This window comes from Oncorhynchus tshawytscha, unplaced genomic scaffold, assembly GCF_018296145.1.
Source record: "Oncorhynchus tshawytscha isolate Ot180627B unplaced genomic scaffold, Otsh_v2.0 Un_contig_9672_pilon_pilon, whole genome shotgun sequence".
Lineage (NCBI taxonomy): Eukaryota > Metazoa > Chordata > Actinopteri > Salmoniformes > Salmonidae > Oncorhynchus > Oncorhynchus tshawytscha.
In genome coordinates, this window is record NW_024609543.1 from 103,307 (window position 1) to 127,368 (window position 24,062).

Genomic DNA, 24,062 nt, shown 5'->3' on the forward strand with positions numbered 1-24,062 from the left:
TCTAAGGCTTACATCCTCTAAGGCTTACATCCTCTCTTTCATCCTCTAAGGCTTACATCCTCTAAGGCTTACATCCTCTAAGGCTTACATCCTCTAAGGCTTACATCCTCTAAGGCTTACATCTCTCTTTCATCCTCTAAGGCTTTACATCCTCTAAGGCTTACATCCTCTAAGGCTTACATCCTCTAAGGCTTACATCCTCTCTTTCATCCTCTAAGGCTTACATCCTCTAAGGCTTACATCCTCTAAGGCTTACATCCTCTAAGGCTTACATCCTCTAAGGCTTACATCCTCTAAGGCTTACATCCTCTAAGGCTTTCATCCTCTAAGGCTTACATCCTCTAAGGCTTCATCCTCTAAGGCTTACATCCTCTACATCCTCTAAGGCTTACATCCTCTAAGGCTTTCATCCTCTAAGGCTTACATCCTCTCTTTCATCCTCTAAGGCTTACATCCTCTAAGGCTTACATCCTCTAAGGCTTACATCCTCTAAGGCTTACATCCTCTAAGGCTTACATCCTCTAAGGCTTACATCCTCTAAGGCTTTCATCCTCTAAGGCTTACATCCTCTCTTTCATCCTCTAAGGCTTACATCCTCTCTTTCATCCTCTAAGGCTTACATCCTCTAAGGCTTACATCCTCTAAGGCTTACATCCTCTAAGGCTTACATCCTCTAAGCTTACATCCTCTCTTTCATCCTCTAAGGCTTTCATCCTCTAAGGCTTTCATCCTCTCTTTCATCCTCTAAGGCTTCATCCTCTCTTTCATCCTCTAAGGCTTACATCCTCTCTTTCATCCTCTAAGGCTTTCATCCTCTAAGGCTTCATCCTCTCTTTCATCCTCTAAGGCTTTCATCCTCTAAGGCTTACACATCCTCTAAGGCTTTCATCCTCTCTTTCATCCTCTAAGGCTTTACATCCTCCTTCATCCTCTAAGGCTTACATTCTCTCTTTCATCCTCTAAGGCTTACATCCTCTAAGGCTTACATCCTCTAAGGCTTACATCCTCTAAGGCTTTCATCCTCTAAGGCTTTCATCCTCTAAGGCTTTCATCCTCTAAGGCTTTCATCCTCTAAGGCTTTCATCCTCTAAGGCTTACATTCTCTCTTTCATCCTCTAAGGCTTACATCCTCTAAGGCTTACATCCTCTAAGGCTTACATTCTCTCTTACATCCTCTAAGGCTTACATTCTCTCTTTCATCCTCTAAGGCTTACATTCTCTCTTTCATCCTCTAAGGCTTACATCCTCTAAGGCTTACATCCTCTAAGGCTTACATCCTCTAAGGCTTACATCCTCTAAGGCTTTCATCCTCTAAGGCTGACATCCTCTAAGGCTTACATCCTCTTTACATCCTCTAAGGCTTACATCCTCTTTCATCCTCTAAGGCTTACATCCTCTAAGGCTTACATCCTCTCTTTCATCCTCTAAGGCTTACATCCTCTAAGGCTTACATCCTCTAAGGCTTACATCCTCTAAGGCTTACATCCTCTAAGGCTTACATCCTCTAAGGCTTACATCCTCTAAGCTTACATCTCTTTCATCCTCTAAGGCTTACATCCTCTAAGGCTTACATCCTCTAAGGCTTACATCCTCTAAGGCTTTCATCCTCTAAGGCTTACATCCTCTCTTTCATCCTCTAAGGCTTTCATCCTCTAAGGCATCCTCTCATTCATCCTCTAAGGCTTACATCCTCTAAGGCTTACATCCTCTCTTTCATCCTCTAAGGCTTTCATCCTCTAAGGCTTACATCCTCTAAGGCTTACATTCTCTCTTTCATCCTCTAAGCTTACATCCTCTTACATCCTCTAAGGCTTTCATCCTCTAAGGCTTACATCCTCTAAGGCTTACATCCTCTAAGGCTTACATTTCTTTCATCCTCTAAGGCTTTCATCCTCTAAGGCTTACATCCTCTAAGGCTTACATTCTCTCTTTCATCCTCTAAGGCTTACATCCTCTAAGGCTTACATCCTCTAAGGCTTACATTCTCTCTTACATCCTCTAAGGCTTACATTCTCTCTTTCATCCTCTAAGGCTTTCATCCTCTAAGGCTTTCATCCTCTAAGGCTTTCATCCTCTAAGGCTTTCATCCTCTAAGGCTTTCATCCTCTAAGGCTTACATCCTCTAAGGCTTACATCCTCTAAGGCTTTCATCCTCTAAGGCTTACATCCTCTAAGGCTTTCATCCTCTAAGGCTTTCATCCTCTAAGGCTTTCATCCTCTAAGGCTTACATCCTCATCCTCTTCATCCTCTAAGGCTTACATCCTCTAAGGCTTTCATCCTCTAAGGCTTTCATCCTCTAAGGCTTTCATCCTCTAAGGCTTTCATCCTCTAAGGCTTACATCCTCTCTTTCATCCTCTAAGGCTTTCATCCTCTAAGGCTTTCATCCTCTAAGGCTTACATCCTCTAAGGCTTACATCCTCTAAGGCTTACATCCTCTAAGGCTTACATCCTCTCTTTCATCCTCTAAGGCTTACATCCTCTAAGGCTTTCATCCTCTAAGGCTTACATCCTCTAAGGCTTACATCCTCTAAGGCTTACATCCTCTAAGGCTTACATCCTCTCTTTCATCCTCTAAGGCTTACATTCTCTCTTTCATCCTCTAAGGCTTTCATCCTCTAAGGCTGACATCCTCTAAGGCTTTCATCCTCTAAGGCTGACATCCTCTAAGGCTTACATCCTCTAAGGCTTACATCCTCTCTTTCATCCTCTAAGGCTTACATCCTCCCAAAAAAATCTACTTTAAGAATAAGAAGTAAGACATATTGCATTGTATCAGGGTTACCTCTTATATAAATAACAGTGGAGGCTGCTGAGGGGAGAACAGCCCATAATAATGGCTGGAACAGCACTAATGGAAGATCATCAAACCATGTGTTTGATGTATCTGGTACAATGCCGTTCCAGCCATTACCATAAGCCCACCCTCCCCAATTAAGGTGCCACCAAACTCTTGTGAAAAAAATAAAACAAAACATACCCCTCAGTTGATAGGTCCTCGTTGGAGGGCATGGTCTCGTCCTACTGATTGGTCACTATAGAGGTCACCTGTGTGCATAGAGGAAGTGTCTGGCACCTCTAGCACGGGGCCAATGCTGGGCCTCCTGCTGTTACCCTTGATTTCCTCCGGGGGGAGACAGAGAGAGGGCCCACAGCCTGTGTCCTGGAGGTCTATGGCCACAGTGCCTGAACAAGGAAGGATACAAAGAACATAAAACATTTACAACATACTATATATTGTGGGCATATTTCTGTGTCTTACAAGACAATTCATTTATCATTTTTCTGAAAATACTGTAGAAAAGTAATACTTCAAAGTATTTTTTCTGGAGTACTTTTACAACACTGCTTAATATACTTGTCCAATACATCACTTCATACCAGGTAGTATTGGAACAGAACTCATATTACTGACCCATGCAAGCGATTACACTGTGTACAGGCAAGCAGGGCCGGCTCCCCGTCCTCTCCCCCTGGGTCTTAAAGGTAGTGCTCTCCTCCTTAGTGATGTTGATGTAGAAGCAGCTGTCATTGGGGCTCATTCTGAACTGTGGCCCGGGATTCAGCAGGATGCTCTTACTGTCCTCCCGGCACACCCCGATCAGACACACACCATACCTGAGGACAGAGATAGAGATATAGGGTTAGGGTTAGATCACATAGGCTGGAGGTTTAGAGGGAAATACGAAGAGGGAGAGTGATGTCTGTTCAAAGCCAGTGTCTGGGGCCCTGAGTTTCCGTGACCTCATGACAAGACCAGGAAAAACTTGGGGGCCCATTTCTAGCCTTTACAGTAACTGGAGTTTTCTCTAAGACCCAAAGCTCTTCCTGGTAAGGTCATGTGGTCAGAGCCCTACTCTTGACCTTTGAAGACTCATAAATAGGGCTGGTTTTAAATGTGTAGGATCAGTGAACCTTTCAATCTCATTCGTGTGTACTGGATACGTGGTCTGTTGGTGAAAATGTGTGGATTGAGTTTCTGAGCCCACATGTCTGTTCCCATCAATAGATACAACTGAAGTAGCACAGAAAATCGAACCATTGGAACCGGTATCGGAAGAAAACGTGGTCATTTGTCAGTAGTGAGGCTTAATAAGACCCTGGACCCTGGGACCCCGCTAAGAGGTATTGGTGTTAGCTACTTACTTCGTATGCGTGTGGAAGGAGGTGTAGGTAAAGCTTTTCCCCATGTATTCTGAGAAGAATATGCTGTCTCTCATGGCGATGTTGTAAACCTCATCCCCGGAACACTTGCCATAAGTCCTGTGCCACTCCTCTGGAGACTGCTGCCCCTCCCTGAAGCACACAGAGAAATGTTTAGTAACACTTCCTGGGAAAACACTGTTCATAATGCATTATAAGTATAATTATAACATCTTGCGAGCTGCTATATAATGCTGTGTAAAGCACTACGAGGGTATTCATTTGAAGAGTTACTTTTAGTTGGGTTCAGTCTGGGCTTTCACTGCAGACTTGGTTGGATGGTGGGTAGAGACAGTGGTTGGTGGGTAGAGACTTAGTGGTAGGTGGCAGAGAATTTGTGGGTTGGTGGGTAGAGACTTAGTGGTAGGTGGCAGAGAATTTGTGGGTTGGTGGGTAGAGACTTAGTGGTAGGTGGCAGAGAATTTGTAGGTTGGTGGGTAGAGACTTAGTGGTAGGTGGCAGAGAATTTGTAGGTTGGTGGGTAGAGACTTAGTGGGTAGGGGGTTGGTGGGTAGAGACTTAGTGGTAGGAGGGTCGGTGGGTAGAGACTTAGTGGTAGGAGGGTCGGTGGGTAGAGACTTAGTGGTAGGAGGGTCGATGGGTAGAGACTTAGTGGTAGGGGGTCGATGGGTAGAGACTTAGTGGTAGGGGGTTGGTGGGTAGAGACTTAGTGGTAGGGGGTTGGTGGGTAGAGAATTTGTGGGTTGGTGGGTAGAGACTTAGTGGTAGGAGGGTTGATGGGTAGAGACTTAGTGGTAGCTGGGTAGAGACTTGGTGGTAGGGGGTTGGTGGGTAGAGACTTAGTGGTAGGGGGTTGGTGGGTAGAGACTTAGTGGTAGGGGGTCGATGGGTAGAGACTTAGTGGTAGGGGGTTGGTGGGTAGAGACTTAGTGGTAGGGGGTTGGTGGGTAGAGACTTAGTGGTAGGGGGGTTGGTGGGTAGAGATTTAGTGGTAGGGTTGTTGGTGGGTAGAGAATTTGTGGGTTGGTGGGTAGAGACTTAGTGGTAGGTGGGTTGGTGGGTAGAGACTTAGCTGCTATATAATGCTGTGTAAAGCACTACGAGGGTATTCATATGAAGTGTTACTTTTAGTTGGGTTCAGTCTGGGCTTTCACTGCAGACAATTAAATAGGTACAATATGGGGGTCTGTAGCATTTCTCCCTTTCACAGACTTGGTGGGTAGAGACTTGGTGGGTAGAGACTTGGTGGGTTGGTGGGTTGGTGGGTAGAGACTTGGTGGGTTGGTGGGTAGAGAATTGGTGGGTTGGTGGGTAGAGACTTGGTGGGTTGGTGGGTAGAGACTTGGTGGGTTGGTGGGTAGAGAATTGGTGGGTTGGTGGGTAGAGACTTGGTGGGTTGGTGGGTAGAGAATTGGTGGGTAGAGACTTGATAGTAGGTGGGTTGATGGGTAGAGACTTAGTGGTAGGTGGGTTGGTGGGTAGAGAATTTGTGGGTTGATGGGTAGAGACTTGGTGGGTCGAGAGTTAGTGGTAGGGGGGTGGAGGGGGTAGAGACTTGGTGGTAGGGGGGTTGGTGGGTAGAGAATTGGTGGGTTGTTGGGTAGAGACTTAGTGGTAGGTGGGTAGAGACTTGGTGGTAGATGTGGTTGGTGGGTAGAGACTTAGTGGTAGGTGGGTTGCCTACTGTACTTTGCAGATCCTTTGGAGTGTAGACCATTGAAGAGTGGACTAGATATGAGGGTGCAGAGTGGTTGTGTAATTTACCAGCCCTGTGAAGTGTGGACCAGTAGGAATGAGGGAGGAGGTTGCTGGACAGATGCAGTTCAGGGCCAACATGGCGTACTTGAATTCCTCCTCACACACTACATGATCTGGGGAAACGGAGAAGAACAAGATTTGATGACGTTTTAAAAAGAGTTACAGAGATGAGACATAACCACGTGTCCATCCAAACTTTTTATGCAAGTAAAGTACATGTCAGATAAAAAGAAATGTCACGACGGGCCTGATGGAAAGAGCAAATTTGTCGGTAAACTTATAAAATGGTGACAAAACAAAATACGCTAGACAAGGTGGGATCTTTTTGGTGTCGGTAAAATTCAATATGCAAGAAATGGTGGTGAAAACACTTTAATGAGAAAATATTGATATCATAACCATCCTGTTGAAGTAAACTTGGAGTCACACAATGATATGTTGTGTGGTCTTCCCACTACGACTCGGGATGCCGTTTATTAGGAGGTGAAAGTGCACACGGTGGTTGATGTTCCTTTCCAATAAATATTGAGGGTCTTATTCTGGAGACATGATGATCGATGCTGGGCTACCTTTTGACAAATAAAAATAACCTTTCGTCTTCAGCTCTTTCGTCCACATTAATCTCATAATGTAGGCTATCCTCCCTGCACTGTTTCTGCAAGCTGTTGGCTAGAGAGCACAAGCTAATACCACATTTTTAGGGGACAAAACCATCAGTAGAGTTGAAAATGCGAGAGAAACCCATTTAACTTGAATTCTTTATTTGGTGCATGGGAATTTAACAACAAAATACAGTTGAAGTGGGAAGTTTACTTACACCGTAGCCAAATACATTTAAACTCAGTTTTTCACAATTCCTGACATTTAATCAGAGTAAAAAGTGCCTGTCTTAGGTCAGTTAGGATCAGCACTTTATTTTTTGAGAATGTGAAATGTCAGAATAATAGTGGAGAGAATGATTTATTTCAGCTTTAATTTCTTACATCACTTTCCCAGTGGGTTAGAAGTTTACATACACTCAATTAGTATTTGGTAGTATTGCCTTTAAATTGTTTAACTTGGGTCAAACGCTTCGGGTAGCATTTCACAAGCTTCCCACAATAAGTTGGGTGAATTTTGGCCAATTCCTCCTGACAGAACTGGTGTAACTGAGTCAGGTTTGTAGGCCTCCTTGCTCACACACACTTTTTCAGTTGTGCCCACACATTTTCTATGGGATTGAGGTCAGGGCTTTGTGATGGCCACTCCAATACCTTGACTTTGTTGTCCTTTAGCCATTTTGCCACAACATTGGAAGTATGCTTGGGGTCATTGTCCACTTGGAAGACCTATTTGTGACCAAGCTTTAACTTCCTGACTGATGTCCATTTGATGGAAACATCTCTGTTGGGAAAATGAGCATATTGTTTATATGCAGATTTGAGAATATTCACATTAAACTATCGCCAATTGGATGGAAACCCAGTTATTGAGACTAACCTAAATGCATAGAGGAGGGCTTACCCAGCTATTGAGACTTACCTAAATGCATAGAGGAGGGCTTACCCAGGTATCGAGACTAACATAAATGCATAGAGGAGGGGTTACCCAGTTATTGAGACTAACCTAAATGCATAGAGGAGGGGTTACCTAGGTATTGAGACTAACATAAATGCATAGAGGAGGGGTTACCCAGCTATTGAGACTAACCTAAATGCATAGAGGAGGGGTTACCTAGGTATTGAGACTAACATAAATGCATAGAGGAGGGGTTACCCAGGTATTGGACAGTTCACAGTTCAGAAAGATGTATGCCAAGGTCCTGAAATATCTAAACAAATGTCTCTTAACAAGACATTAGTTTTCACCTGCAAATTTCACATGGAATTTATTCTCTGGCTTCAAAATCTGGACGTAAATGGGGCACTTTGGAGCGAAATCCTTCACAGCCCAAGCTCGCAGAATGGTCTGATGGTCCTTAAAGGTCAACAAGACAAAAATAATACATTAGAGGTTCATTTTTATTTGTTTGAACTGTTTTAGGAGTGAATGCTTTATGCACTGGTTAAATAGAACTAATAAAACTCTAATAGAACTAATAACACTGGTTAAATAGAACTAATAAAACTCCAATAGAACTAATACAACTCTAATAGAACTAATAACACTGGTTAAATAGAAATAATAAAACTCTAATATAACTAATAACACTGGTTAAATAGAACTAATAAAACTCTAATAGAACTAATAACACTGGTTAAATAGAACCGATAAAACTCTAATAGAACTAATACAACTCTAATAGAACTAATAACACTGGTTAAATAGAACTAATACAACTCTAATAGAACTAATACAACTCCAATAGAACTAATAACACTGGTTAAATAGAACTAATAAAACTCTAATAGAACTAATAACACTGGTTAAATAGAACTAATAAAACTCTAATAGAACTAATACAACTCTAATAGAACTAATAACACTGGTTAAATAGAACTAATAAAACTCTAATAGAACTAATAACACTGGTTAAATAGAACTAATAAAACTCTAATAGAACTAATGCAACTCTAATAGAACTAATAACACTGGTTAAATAGAACTAATACAACTCTAATAGAACTAATAAAACTCTAATAGAACTCTAATATAGCTAACAGAAATCGAATAGAACTAATATAACTCTAATAAAACTTGAATAGAACTACTAGAACTCTAATAAACCTCTAATAGAACTCTAATATAACTCTAATATAAGTAATATAACTCTAATAGAAATCAAATAGAACTAATAGAACTCTAATACAACTAATACAATTCATAGAACTACTAGAATGAAAATAACTCTAATAGAATTCTAATAGAACTTATAGAATTCTAATAGAACTCTAATAGAACTAATAGAACTCTAATAGAACTAATAGAATTCTAATAGAACTCTAATAGAACTAATAGAACTCTAATAGAACTAATATAATTCTAATATAACTCTAATAGAACTCTAATAGAACTAATATAATTCCAATAGAACTCTAATAGAACTAATAGAACTCTAATTCAGTGTTTCTTAAAGTATGGTGGGTAGCGACGTAAATGTATAATTATTTCATTAATTTCCTGGAATTGATTTGGTCAAGTGCAACTGTGCTCTCTGTTCAGTGCTCTCTCTGCTTAGCAGCGGTCTCTGCCCAGTTTGGCAGCTGCGCGAGTGGGAGTGGTAGAGGGAGATGCTCGGTTTACTGGATCGTTTTTCTGCAGTTTTCTTGAAGATCACTCCACGACCCATATGCTGCAGCGCTGTCGTTCAAGCCACTGATTTGTTATTCCCCAATCGCCATCACTCACCACTGTCATGAAATGGACTCATGCTAGCCACAAGTTCTGACTGAGCTCAATCGTCATGAAACGCAAATGGGTAATTTTATAAAAAAATATATGTTTTTATTCTTTATATGTTAAGTTCACACTACAATCACCCCATATTGTTTTCAACACCTCTATTTAGTGTAAACCATATACTAGCTGTAATACTGGTCAAAGCATTCTAAGCAGTCTGTCTTTTTTCTCCAAAAACAGCAGAAGCATCATTTCCACCACAGTCATTTACATCACAAACTTAACTGTGATGGAAATGACAGAACGTGGTGGAAATGACAAAAATCCATTATGTTATTACTTTTACATTTTTTTAAATGTAGGCTTATTTAATCATGTTTTAAATGACTTTAATCTAGAAAATGCTCCAAGGTGTGCACAATTGGAAAACTTAAGTACTATTTTTCTTTGTTTTTAGAAGATGCCACATAAAACATCACAGACATAGAAACAAAATAAAAAATGATCCTATACGATACCAGGAACATCTGCAAAAAGACAGAGAGATACTGGGGGAAAAAAGAGAAGGGAGAAGTGATATCTATCTCTGAGCTTACAAAGCGAGAACAAAGAAGTGTAACAGTATAGCTTCCCTCCCTCTCCTCGCCTCGAACCAGGGACCCTCTGCCCACATCAACAACTGCCTCACCATGAAGCACCATTACCCATCGCTCCACAAAAGCCACGGCCCTTGCAGAGCAAGGGGAACAACTACTTCAAGGTCTCAAAGCGAGCGACGTCACCGATTGAAACGCTATTAGTGAGCACCCCGCTAACTAGCTAGCCGTTTCACACCAGTTACAGAAGGAAGAGATGGAAATGTAACCAACGGAATAGAAGACTTTAAACAGAACAGTTGCTACGGAGACCAACCTATCAGGCAACACATCACCTTAGTCACCAGATGACCTGCAGCCAGAACATGAGACCAACCTATCAGGCAACACATCACCTTAGTCACCAGATGACCTGCAGCCAGAACATGAGACCAACCTATCAGGCAACACATCACCTTAGTCACCAGATGACCTGCAGCCAGAACATGAGACCAACCTATCAGGCAACACATCACCTTAGTCACCAGATGACCTGCAGCCAGAACATGAGACCAACCTATCAGGCAACACACCACCTCAGTCACCAGATGACCTGCAGCCAGAACATGAGACCAACCTATCAGGCAACACACCACCTCAGTCACCAGATGACCTGCAGCCAGAACATGAGACCAACCTATCAGGCAACACACCACCTCAGTCACCAGATGACCTGCAGCCAGAACATGAGACCAACCTATCAGGCAACACATCACCTTAGTCACCAGATGACCTGCAGCCAGAACATGAGACCAACCTATCAGGCAACACACATCACCTTAGTCACCAGATGACCTGCAGCCAGAACATGAGACCAACCTATCAGGCAACACACCACCTCAGTCACCAGATGACCTGCAGCCAGAACATGAGACCAACCTATCAGGCAACACACCACCTCAGTCACCAGATGACCTGCAGCCAGAACATGAGACCAACCTATCAGGCAACACATCACCTTAGTCACCAGATGACCTGCAGCCAGAACATGAGACCAACCTATCAGGCAACACACCACCTTAGTCACCAGATGACCTGCAGCCAGAACATGAGACCAACCTATCAGGCAACACATCACCTTAGTCACCAGATGACCTGCAGCCAGAACATGAGACCAACCTATCAGGCAACACACCACCTCAGTCACCAGATGACCTGCAGCCAGAACATGAGACCAACCTATCAGGCAACACATCACCTCAGTCACCAGATGACCTGCAGCCAGAACATGAGGACATCATACCTGCCCCTAACTTACCTGCCCCTGATACACACCCTGATACCCCTTCCTCATGGTCTGCAACAGGAGTGAAAAGTCTAATACTTGCTGGAAGGAAAAAGGTTGGAAAGAGGTCGCTCAAAAACATAGAGATCTTTACATGACACATGTCAAATAAAGCTTAACAGAAAACTGAGAAATACAAAAAAAGGTATAATCAACTGATTTCCCAAAGACAAAGACAAAACAGAAAATGAAGGGAACTCCAAAGAACTTGAGAAGGATTTTCTTGTTTCAAAATGTCATCATTGCAGAGTTAAAAGAAAAGTATAAAAACATGTGCAGTGCCAAGGACAAACAAGTGGCTTCAAAAAATGCTCAGAGGAAACATCCTGAGAAAGTACGGCCTGGTCAAAGCTGCAAACAGACGACTATGGATTTTCAGCAAAAGCATTGAGGGAAAATGAAAACAGGCATCTAGACTTCAATACTACAGGAAAAAAGCAGTGTAACATCATTAGCACAGATACAGAAGAGAAAATCACTAGGTTCTGTGAACGTGATGACAACAGTAGAGCAACAACAGTACAACAACAACAGGGGAAAAAGGACAAATTCCTCATCACTAACGAGGAACAAGAAGAAAAAGCAGAAGCGTTTGTTGAATGGAACCATTCAGAACCTGTATCAGGATTTTAAGAGGGAATATTCAGAACCTTTATCAGGATTTTAAGAGGGAATATTCAGAACCTGTATCAGGATTTTAAGAGGGAATATTCAGAACCTGTATCAGGATTTTAAGAGGGAATATTCAGAACCTGTATCAGGATTTTAAGAGGGAATATTCAGAACCTGTATCAGGATTTTAAGAGGGAATATTCAGAACCTGTATCAGGATTTTAAGAGGGAATATTCAGAACCTGTATCAGGATTGGATTTTAAAAGGGAATATTCAGAACCTTTATCAGGATTTTAAAAGGGAATATTCAGAACCTGTATCAGGATTGGATTTTAAAAGGGAATATTCAGAACCTGTATCAGGATTGGATTTTAAAAGGGAATATTCAGAACCTGTATCAGGATTGGATTTTAAAAGGGAATATTCAGAACCTGTATCAGGATTTTAAGAGGGAATATTCAGAACCTGTATCAGGATTTTAAGAGGGAATATTCAGAACCTGTATCAGGATTTTAAAAGGGAATATTCAGAACCTGTATCAGGATTTTAAAAGGGAATATTCAGAACCTGTATCAGGATTTGAAGAGGGAATATTCAGAACCTGTATCAGGATTTTAAGAGGGAATATTCAGAACCTGTATCAGGATTTTAAGAGGGAATATTCAGAACCTGTATCAGGATTTTAAAAGGGAATATTCAGAACCTGTATCAGGATTTGAAGAGGGAATATTCAGAACCTGTATTAGGATTTTAAGAGGGAATATTCAGAACCTGTATCAGGATTTTAAGAGGGAATATTCAGAACCTGTATCAGGATTTTAAGAGGGAATATTCAGAACCTTTATCAGGATTTTAAGAGGGAATATTCAGAGATTAAAATGTCCTACTATGAATTCTTTAAAAGACGTATTTTGGGGTTGTCAAGCCAACAGTCCAGGATAGGGACACATGCCTCTGCAAAACCCACGCCAACCTCCAGTACATGGTGGACAAACTACAGCATCACAAAGTGATCAGCTGCAGCAACAATGACAACCTTATTGAGTCTTTGTGCTGTGAGATGCTGAAGAAAGAGTGCATGTAGACAGAGTTCTCCCTTTGCCAAGCAAAAGAGCTTAAAACATCTGACTTTGATGCTGGTGAGCAGACACATTATCAGATTTCTAGACAAATCAATGATGATTATAATACTGGTAAAATGGCGTTTCAATACATTTTAATTTCTGAAACCTTGCTGGGCCAAAGGTCCCAAAGTTGCAGAATCACCCAAATACAGTGATGACTTGTCACTTTCATACAAACTTTGAGAAATAACGAGGGCACCCACAATGTGTTTTGTGTGAGGAAGTGCTTAATAATGAGTCTCTCACTACGAACAAATTAATAAAACGACACGTCCTGGCCAAACACCCAGGCACAACATGATGGTAAACCCAGGGAGTGCTTTCAGAATAGGGCAGAGTGCTTCAGGAAACAGTTCTTCAGGAAACAGTTCTTCAGGAAACAGTTCTTCAGGAAACATTGCTTCGAAAGTGGAAAAGTAAGTCAACTAGCAAGGCATTGTTGTAATTTAATAACAGGTGTTGACAAGCAGAAATATGGGAGTACTATCTCTCATAGTAGTAGATGTGAGTTTCTCTTTCAAACAATCCCCCTAGCCTTGTAATGTTACACAGCTAATAGCTAACGTTAGTCAAAGCAAGCTAACTAGCTACTGATAATGCAACCCTAAGTAACAGTACAGATGAAGACGATAAATGATCAGGCCCACTGTACATCTTATTGTAGAAATTATTGTTGAAAACAAGTCTAGATTGGAACTGTTGTTGTTAAAATAAAATAATAATTGTTATTCTGAACTGGAATAAACTGATTGAAGAAAGATGCTTTTTGAGTTAAACACTCACACAGTTCTGGGTTGTTCATCCGCAGCAGGAAGCGGTCTCCTGCCTGACTGAGAAAGCAGTAGATGTTCTGATCCACATACCTATGCAAGTCAGGGTTCTCAAGTACAGAAACAGTGTCAATGCTGAGCATGACCTCAGTGTTGCACAATAAAAAACTGAGCCCAGAATAGACATGCTTGTTGAAAACTTCTCCACCTCTCATTAGTTCTGTTTGTGTAGAACTAATAGAACTCTAATAGAACTCTAATAGAACTAATATAACTCTAATATAGCTAATCTAACTCTAATAGAACTAATATAACTCTAATAGAACTAACATAACTCTAATATAACTAATAGAACTAACATAACTCTAAAATAACTAATAGAACTCTAATAGAACTAATAGAACTAATAGAACTCTAATAGAACTAACATAACTCTAATAGAACTGATATAACTCTAATAAAACTAATACAACTCAAACATAATTCTAATACAACTCTAATAGAACTAATACAACTCTAATAGAACTAATACAAGTCTATTGGAACTAATACAACTGTAATAGAACTAATACAACTCTAATATAACTAATACAACTCTAATAGAACTAATACAACTCTAATAGAACTAATACAACTCTAATAGAACTCTGCCAGAGAGAACAACAGACAAACAGACAGGCAGATGGAGGTCTACTGGTGTGGGTGATTCAGTGTAGGCTGCTGAGGGGAGGACGGCTCATAATAATGGCCGGAATGGAGCAAATGGAATGGCATCAGACACCTTGACACCATGTGTTTGATATATTTGATACCATTCTACTGATTCCACTAAAGTCATTACCACGAGCCCATTCTCCCCAAATAAGGTTCCACTAACGTCCTGTGGGCTGAATAGAAGAGGAAAAAGCTGTACCTTTAATAATATGACTGGCTAAAATGCCTTTGGTATTAGCAAGTTAATGAATATTAATTTAGTCTCAATCAAACAAAGAAACGGACAGGCCATAGGTCAGTTCAGCCAAATGCTTGGTAGGCTGGACCCTCTTTAGGCCAGTGGGCTGGTTTCTTGGTCCCAGTCTGCCCCTGATTTAACTAACAGAACTGTAGTGGTAATAGTAACAAATGTACGTACTGCGGCGGTGCGGTCCACCTCACAGCGACTGCTTAGGATGAAACAAGCCTCTGCATTGTCCATTCTGGAAAAGAAGGACAACCATTCAATACTGAGTGGGTACATCTCAATACTCTACAGTGCCTTCCTCTCCTTATCTCCTCTTCAACTGTATAACTACTCACATTGATCTGAAAACAGACGAGGTTGATGCCTATTTCCTATCCAGTATTGGCTTTCACCAGTTCAGCTCTTCCACATAAGTGCAGTTGAAGGAAAGGTGACTAAAGACCAAAAGAGAGGAAACTGTTTCAGCGGATTGAGACGCAGCCCTTGGTGTTGGTGACTCACTTGGCTCGTATGAGGTCCTGGTCCTTGAGGGCCGATCCCTGGAGGTAGATGACCCGCTGGGACCACAGGGGGATCTGGAGCACCCGGCGCACCTGGGCGTCCATCTCTGTTGGACACAGGATGATGACATAGTAGTCCTGGATAGACAGGAAGGCAGAGGAACAGCCTGGGTCGTGTTCATTCGGCACCAAATGGAGCAAAAAGGACAGAAACAGCAAGGGACTACCTGGGCTTGTCCAATAACAAAAGCAAAATGATGATGCAAAGTGTTTTAAAACCTTTCTTGCGTTCCCCAAATTATCAAGACCCGAGGAAACACACACACACACACACACACACACACACACCAACCCGGACCTGCAGCCCGGGGTGGGCGTAGACCTCGTTGAGGAAGTCCATCAGAAGGTCTATCTTGAGGGAGCTGACACACAGCACCACATGTTTCTCCGTCTGGGCGCGGTGACGGCTGTAGTTCCCCCCCGACTTCTGCCTCTCCATCCACAGGTAGGCCAGCTGCTCAAACTGACCAATAACGCCCAGCAGAGGAACACATTACCAATACTGCTAATACTGCGCAAAACCATTCTCAAATCAATCTGAGGCTTTAATATATGACCAAATGCATACAGTTCACCCAATCCAACACATTTATGACTATTGATCTTTTATCACTGCGTTCTGACATTCTGGTCCTATAGAGCTACAGTGTGTGCATTTTCCCCGTCCCAGTACGGACACACCTGATTCAGATAATCAACTAATCATCAAGCCCTGATTAGTTGAGTCAGGTGTGTTAGTACTGCTAGCTGGGACAGAGCTGTGGGTCTCCAGGACTGTACTAGCAAAAACGCTGCTTCAACAGAACATTGAAAATGTGTCCATACAAAAATCCACGGTAAATGTCAGCTATTGTCTTCAGTAAGGCAATCTGTTTACAAGGAGAATAGCAAAACAGCAGCAGAATGGACACTGTTGGCCTTCCAAGACCAATGGTCAGCGGAATGGATACTGTTGGCCTACCAAGACCAATGGTCAGCAGAATGGATACTGTTGGTCTACCAAGACCATGGGTCAGTAGAAGGGATACTGTTGGTCTACCAAGACCATGGGTCAGCAGAATGGATACTGTTGGTCTACCAAGACCATGGGTCAGTAGAAGGGATACTGTTGGTCTACCAAGACCATGGGTCAGTAGAATGGATACTGTTGGTCTACCAAGACCATGGGTCAGCAGAATGGATACTGTTGGTCTACCAAGACCATGGGTCAGCAGAATGGATACTGTTGGTCATGGTTCTACAACGTCTCTAACAATATTATACTTTTCTAGTTCAGCTGATTCCCTACTCATAAAAATATGATGGGTTATGCATTATATCGATTTGGCATTTCCTATAGTAGATGTCCTAACATTAGTCCAGTTGATTTCCCTTTAGAAAACATATGGGAGTGTGGTAATAGTGTGTGTGTGTGTGTGTGTGTGTGTGTGTGTGTGTGTGTGTGTGTGTGTGTGTGTGTGTGTGTGTGTGTGTGTGTGTGTGTGTGTGTGTGTGTGTGTGTGTGTGTGTGTGCGTGCGTGCGTGCGTTCTTGCACTTGTGTTTGTGTGCTCTGTGTGTGTGTGTGTGTGTGTGTGTGTGTGTGTGCTCTGTGTGTGTGTGTATTTGTGGCCAACACTCTCACCTGTATGGGCAGCACCACCAGGGCTACAGAGATCATGATGATCACCAGCAGCTTGGAGGGCCACACGTTGGGCGTGACGTCGCCGTGGCCCACTGTGGAGAAGGTGACGACGCAGAAGTACCAGGAGTCGAACACCGTCAGCCTCTTGCCCGCCCGCTCCAGGTGCTGGATGCCACAGATGCTACCAGGATACAGGAAGCATTAACACAGGGGCTAGGAAGGGAGTGGTGTCACTAGAAAATTTGGAGCCGGTTTCCCAGATACAGAATAAGCTAAGTCTTGGACTTAATTTTTAGTTGGAGATTCCCCAAGACTAGACTTACTCTGTGTCCGGGAAATGGTCTACTGGTGTCTACATTGAAACATACTGTATGAAGTGGGTCAAGAAAAACTCCCGTCGCTACACACAGGGTCGGTTTCCTGGAGAGAGATTAAGTGGACTAAAAAGCCCTTCCAATGGAAATTCTCCATTGAGATATTTACACAAGGACTAGGCTTAATCTGTGACCCGGGAAACCGGCCCATAAGGTTTTTTAATCGAGAAGAAACATGAACCCACAAGCCTTGCAACTTAACACCCTATACAGTAAATAGTCACTCGTATCTTCTCAAAAGCCTCTGCAACATACATCATGATTAATAACGGTATGCTGCATGGGATATATCTGAGGATGTACTTATTGACAAAAATCCTCTGCTGTGTTTTTCAGTTTGAATGTCAGTCATGTATTGATATAGGAAGTAGCCTGACCTTTGATCCCACTGGTCCGGGAAATGTATTAGTAAGACTTGGCCTCTCTACTGTGGACATGATGGATTTTTTGGGGGGAGGGAATGAAGCAATGTTGTCATTCCTGTAAACCTGTATTTACCAGCCAGAACAAACATACCTTTACAGGAATATTCTGTCCACACAGACAGAAGTGTCTCAACCTGACACACTTCAATTTTGCTACTTAATTTAATCTGTTTTTGTTTTGTTTGCATCATATACAGCACATCTTAATATATCTATAGAAGATACGTTGTGTTGAGAAACTGATGGATTACCAGGTGTGTGTGTGTGTGTGTGTGTGTGTGTGTGTGTGTGTGTGTGTGTGTGTGTGTGTGTGTGTGTGTGTGTGTGTGTGTGTGTGTGTGTGTGTGTGTGTGTGTGTGTGTGTGTGTGTGTGTGTGTGTCACCATAAGCATTGCTTTATTACCATACAGGGACAGAGACAAACATTACAATCACACACACACACACACACACACACACACATTGTGTGCAGGGCAGCAAATGGCACCACTGAGATCACTTAGCGGTCATTATCCCCAGGTCAATCAGCTCAGATGAGATAGTCAGACCACAGCACACTCAGAAGAGCTTTTAGCATTGCTTTCACTATCAGCCACTGCGAACCAGCATATCTTATACTGTACAACTACTAGCATGACTTTATAGGATTCATAGAAAACAGTGTCTTAGATAACATGACTAATTGCCACCCTTTCATTTCACTACCATCTGGCCTATTGACTGACTGTCTACAGGAAGGATGACAGGCAGACAGGAATGAAGGCAGACTGGAAGGACAGGCAGACAGAAGGACAGACAGATAGATAGACTGACAGAAGGACAGACAGACACACAGACAGACAGAAGGACAGACAGACAGACTTCCACAGGTGTCAAGCACTACAGTAGACCTCAAAGAGTAACAAGACACTATTACCACACTGAAAAGCAACAGCAACATTGTTCTAGCATTATACCTTAGAAAAGTCTCTTCATTCAAAGACTCAATCATGGACACTCTTACTGACAGTTGTGGCTGCTTTGTGTGATGTATTGTTGTCTTTGCCTTCTTGCCTTTGTGCTGTTGTCTGTGCCCAATAATGTTTGTACCATGTTTTATGCTGCTACCATGTTGTGCTGCTGCCATGTTGTGTTGTTACCATGTTGATGTCATGTGTTGCTGCCATGCTATGTAATTGTCTTAGGTCTCTCTTCATGTAGTAGTGTGGTGTCTCTCTGGTCATGATGTGTGTTTTGTCCTCAAATATGATGTCAGACGTGGTGCATTAGTGGCAAGTGACTGAAAGTGCTTGAAGCTCTGAGGAGGATAACCACAGATAATGGCCAGCGCTTCAGTCTGGGCTGACCCCGTAAGGCCTTTTGGAGAGATGGTTCAAAGCAATGGATCTACTCTGTCCACTTATTGAGTTAGCCCGAGAGGACATGCTAAATAGCTAAGACCTAACATTCATATTTTACTGTTTCTAAAACTAAGGGTTACCACAGGAGGCTGAGTTTAATTAGCAATTGCTTTTCAAAGTGCCCATGTTTGGGATGCAGAAACTGCTTTTTATACAACACACACACACACACACACACACACACACACACACACACACACACACACACACACACACACACACACACACACACACACACACGCTCACCAGGTGAAGATGAGGCAGAAGAGAGTGGAGATGAGGATGAGCACCTGGTTGAACATGGCAGACTGTGTTCGCTGAATGGCACGATGCAGGTCATTCTACGTGAGAGAGGAGGACAGGTTAAGATGTGTGGTTGGTAAGACTCTCTGTTTTTGTAGAGGAGAATAAGTATTTTTGTAGATGTAATCACAAAATAGTTGGAATAGATGGGTAGATCAGTGGCATGACCGGGGATTGAATCGCTGACTCCAGGGGTAATGTATGATTTGAGGGTGGCAGCACCACAACACCAGCATTCCATGCTGATTCAGCCATATCTGAGTTGAGGCAGGTTATCACTCACTATCATGTTCTCCAAGGCGTGCTTGGCCAACCAGCAGTTCAGGAACACAGGGATGAAGAGGTTCCGCAGAGGAAGCCACAGGATCTGAAAGAGCACAGAGGTTATTAGGCCAGCCCATCCACAGGGGAATGAATGCCTGTTGTTCTCGTCACGCTGCCCACATGGTCAAAAATGACTTCTACTGTAGGAGTCAGTACAGTATATGACTTTGACTTAAAAAAACTTTGAATTCAACTTAAAACAATATAAAGCCATGTGACTGTACAGTGTTTGTCCTTTGTCTGTGACAACTGTGGGAAGAGACTTGTTCTGTTCAGCCATAGTAGCTCTGCATAATAGCATTGTGTTTCTCAGGCTAGAGTCCAGGGCCCGTATTCAAGTCTCAGAGTGGGAGTGATGATCTAAGATCAGGTCCCCCATCTTATTAATGATGATGTTAAAGGTCAAACTGATCTAGGCCCTGTTAGAGTGTGTTTTCTTACGGTGAGCAGGAAAGGCACTGTGTTCACCGTCTCCAGGATGAACGTCAACCGAAGTATCTGCTCCCAAATGTTGCCCTGAGGACAAAGTAGAGAACAGGCATGTTTCTTTGTCTTTCTGTCTGTCTGTCTTTATTTATTTCTCTCTGTCTTTATTTATTTCTCTCTGTCTGTCTTTCTTTCTGTCTTTTTCTTTCTGTTTTTCTGTCTTTCTTTCTCTTTTAGCCCTTTGGTGGCTTATCTTCTGTTTAACAATCTATTGACGTTGTGTATTGAGTGGTGATATTGATATGACTGTAAAATAGACGTTACTATGAATGTGTCCTTAGACTGAGTGACATGGGATAGGACTCACCTTGTAACTCAGGTAGGTCAACAGAATAGTTTCAAAAAGACAGATAACTGCCACAGACACCTGTTGAAGAAATAGAAGCTTTGTTTCAATCAAGTCTGTTTCACATTATTGGAAAGCAAACAACAAACAGTAGCAATTGCATAGTGCCCATGCATACAGTCGTTCGCAACCACAGCTGCGAGTTAATGAATTGTGAAGAAAATTGGTTGACAGAAATTTTAACCTGTAAACGCCCATATGCCAAGACTTCGTTCGACCCATATTATGGGAGACCTGGTGGTAAAAAAAGATGTGTATTTGTATTTATTAAGGATACCATCTGCCAAGGCAGCAGAAGATTGAACTGCTGGACACACCACAACGGGCTAAAAGCAGTGTTACAGTGGCCACCCGCTGGGTTCCAGAGACTGTTTGTGCCAATTCAACATGCAGAATCACCAGGAAATAATGGCCCATATTCTGGTCAGAAGCACATTGTTCTGGTGCGTTTTCATCTCTAAGTGAGCGGTCTGGTCTCCATGTTACCAGGCAACCATTGATATATTACGCTTCCATGCATTGTTACCAGGCAACCACTGACATATTAGGCCGATGTCTGAATATGCTTCTCCTAATGTTTTGTACACTCGGACTACATGCAATTTAGCAGACCATTTTATCCAGAGTGACTTACAGTCATGCGTGCATACATTTTACATATGGGTGGTACCGGGAATCAAACCCACTTTTGTGGCATTGCAAGCACCTTGCACTACCAACTGAGTTTACAGAGGACCTTCTCTTCTCTTCTCTTCTCTTATTTAACAATCGATTAGATGAGGGTAGATTAAACACTAACCAGTCAATCTTTAAAAATATGTATGTTTGATTGAGGCATCCCCAGCTGTAAGGAAAACAAAAAGATGGCCAATTAATGAACAACAATGTCTAACTGTGCAGAATACTATTGAATAAAAATACATTCTACAGTCATGTTTTTATTGTCACATGCACAAGTACAGTGAAATGCCTTTCTTGCTCACTCTTTCCAAACAATGTAGTAATCAATATCAGTAGTACTAAAAAAAAAAAAAATTAAAAAGTAAAGTAGAACAGTAACACACGAGAAATAGAAATAAGACTGGTGGACGACTGCGAGTAAACTGACAGTATATACAAATATTATCCTTTTTATCACAACTTACTACAGTACACAACGACCCGACTCTAATTCGCTTTTGTTTCCAGATGAGATGACTTTATTGCACGAGAGTTTTTACAAAGCTTAAATAAGTAACCCAACTGAAGCTACACTGACTAAAAGTCAAGAGCACACCCATAGTCAGCCACTAGATGCAACACTGTTTTCTTTCCCACATCACCACACAGACATGGTTATGATGTCCTTGATTGACAGTGGATTCTAACATTTTCAACATGTTCAGTGCATTCACTTCCTCTGTTTCCAGGCATAGAAATAAAAGTGTTAGAATCATTGTCTTTGAGAATTGACGTGGCATGGTTTAGTACTGCTAATGACTGATACTTCTACATTCTCTTCGAGTTATCCCTTTTTTTCTTCTATTGGAGTTATAAAAAGCTACATTTCTGTGACAATTCATTGAACTCCACGTGGTATGTAAATGCACCTACGACACATGGAATGAATGTCCTTACCAGCCATGTCCTTTGGATGGGTCGTCTGTCAACACACGACATATGTATAGGACACAGCTCAGGACCTTTATGGAGAAGTCAAACACTCGTCTTCTCAGGCCTGGGAGACAGAGAGACAGAGAGGTTATAATGTCGTACTTAGGGTCAGGAGTACTTCCTCACCATGTGACTTGACCAGGAGAACATCTGGGTCCCTTAGTTATAACAGGTTCAACAGTTCTAACCAATGCTATTTGTTACTGATGCAAAAGGTGTATTTTTCCCTCTTAAAAAAAGTACAAATAAGATTTAGGCACAGAATATAGTGTAGTTCGACTGTGACTAACGTTAGACGTTTAAAAAAAGAGGACTTACTTGATCTTTGGTTTTTGATGAAGAACAGTTTAAGTCTCTCTTTGGAAGTACTTTCATTGGCGTAAAATTATACTTGCACCCTTGGGGAAACAATAGATAGAAATTGTTTCTGTAAATAAAATGAATAATGTCATATTTACAAAGTTTTGGAGCATGGCTAAGGCTGGGTATTAACATTTTACTGCAGTATTAACATTTTACTGCAGTATTAACATTTTACTGCATTAGGCTAAATCACGGTCACACAGAGTGATTCTTGGTGGTCTTAAACAAATCTACCTTGGAAACAAAAGTATACACCTCACACACATGGTTGTGGGCTTACAAAACAGAAGACACATGTACCATGTCAGATATAGAGTTTAAATGTATTCAGTTTTGAGTTTGCATCCCAATATTACACTTTATATAGATCACAAAAGACTGAAATATAACAAAACGATTTGATATAGAAACACCAGATTTTCAGCGGTTTAAAACAAATCATGTTTATTAATGATTCAATTATGAATAACATTCCACACATGAAAAGAAAGGGCTACACAAGTGCAAAAATTCCACAGGTACAAACTCTAAATAAACTTTGACCCTGGACTATCAACTACTGCTGTATGCCGATCATAGTCTCATTCCCTTCTTATGCCAGCACCATGACACTCTAGGTCTTTATACAAATGTAACCCCCACAGATACATTTGTTCTAAGGGGTGCACCACTAGCATAGTCATTCTCTTCCCCTCTCCAACTGCACTTTGAAAAATACAGAATCACAACACAAAATCTACTATTGTATTGAAAAAGTAAAAATGTTTTTTTTATTTTTTTATTCCACAAACCTTACATTTTCTACTAGCTACAACAATGTTTAACCGCGTCATTTAAAAAAATAATTGTAGTTAACATGATGTAAAACAAACTGAACCTACCTCTCATCATTTTGTAAATTCTGGTCCCCGAGGAGTAAGTCTCTGAATCTATACTTCGGGGGAAGAGGGGGTACTTCGCTCTCCAAATCAACCATAGTTCTCCTCTGCTGTAGCTACATCAGCCAAAAGAAAAATCCAAATCTGAAATGTACACTTTTATGACTGTATTTTAGAACAATTGTTGTACTCCGAGTGCACAAAAGGTGTGTCTTCTCACTCCAAGCGTTCAAAAAGACTGCATACATCACACAAATGATGTTACATTATTTGGAAAACAAGGAAGCAGCTATAGGCTAATTATTCAAAATTGTCCCATTTTTGAGCATCCTTGGCCGTGCATGTGCGACTACACCCAAAGTCCAACTGCATCATTCTATAACGTCTTGAGACACTTTGCGTGGGTATCAGTGTCCGCAACATCTGAAGCGCACATTGCAGTCACTGGAGTCGTTGGTTTAGTGGTGATGATGATTAAGGATGATTTCAAAATATACAGTGCCTTCAGAAAGTATTCACACCCCTCGACTTTTCCCACATTTTTTAAAGTGTTTAAGCCTGAATTTAAAATGGATTTAATTGGATACATTTCTTTTGACAAATTAATAAAAAAGGAAAAGCTGAAATGTCTTGAGGTATGTGGCAGGGTCTACAGTCAATCACAGATTACAAAAAGAAAACCAGCCCCATCACGGACCAGG

The 24,062-nt window shown here is 41.7% G+C and overlaps 1 protein-coding gene across 1 annotated transcript in view; it reads right to left on the reverse strand.

Annotated features, from left to right (window-relative positions):
* The window catches only part of LOC112226388 (potassium channel subfamily T member 2), a 36,962-nt gene extending 15,855 nt beyond the window's left edge, over nucleotides 1-21,107 (reverse strand). The window contains 16 exon segments of the mRNA XM_042315828.1: nucleotides 2,980-3,020; nucleotides 3,022-3,185; nucleotides 3,415-3,617; nucleotides 4,146-4,295; nucleotides 5,928-5,954; nucleotides 5,956-6,034; nucleotides 7,769-7,877; nucleotides 14,799-14,862; nucleotides 15,129-15,265; nucleotides 15,486-15,650; nucleotides 16,810-16,990; nucleotides 19,255-19,349; nucleotides 19,595-19,678; nucleotides 20,077-20,151; nucleotides 20,429-20,488; nucleotides 21,102-21,107. Of these exon segments, the coding sequence (XP_042171762.1) occupies nucleotides 2,980-3,020; nucleotides 3,022-3,185; nucleotides 3,415-3,617; nucleotides 4,146-4,295; nucleotides 5,928-5,954; nucleotides 5,956-6,034; nucleotides 7,769-7,877; nucleotides 14,799-14,862; nucleotides 15,129-15,265; nucleotides 15,486-15,650; nucleotides 16,810-16,990; nucleotides 19,255-19,349; nucleotides 19,595-19,678; nucleotides 20,077-20,151; nucleotides 20,429-20,488; nucleotides 21,102-21,107 (1,640 nt within the window).
* Nucleotides 21,108-24,062: the final 2,955 nt, after the last annotated feature.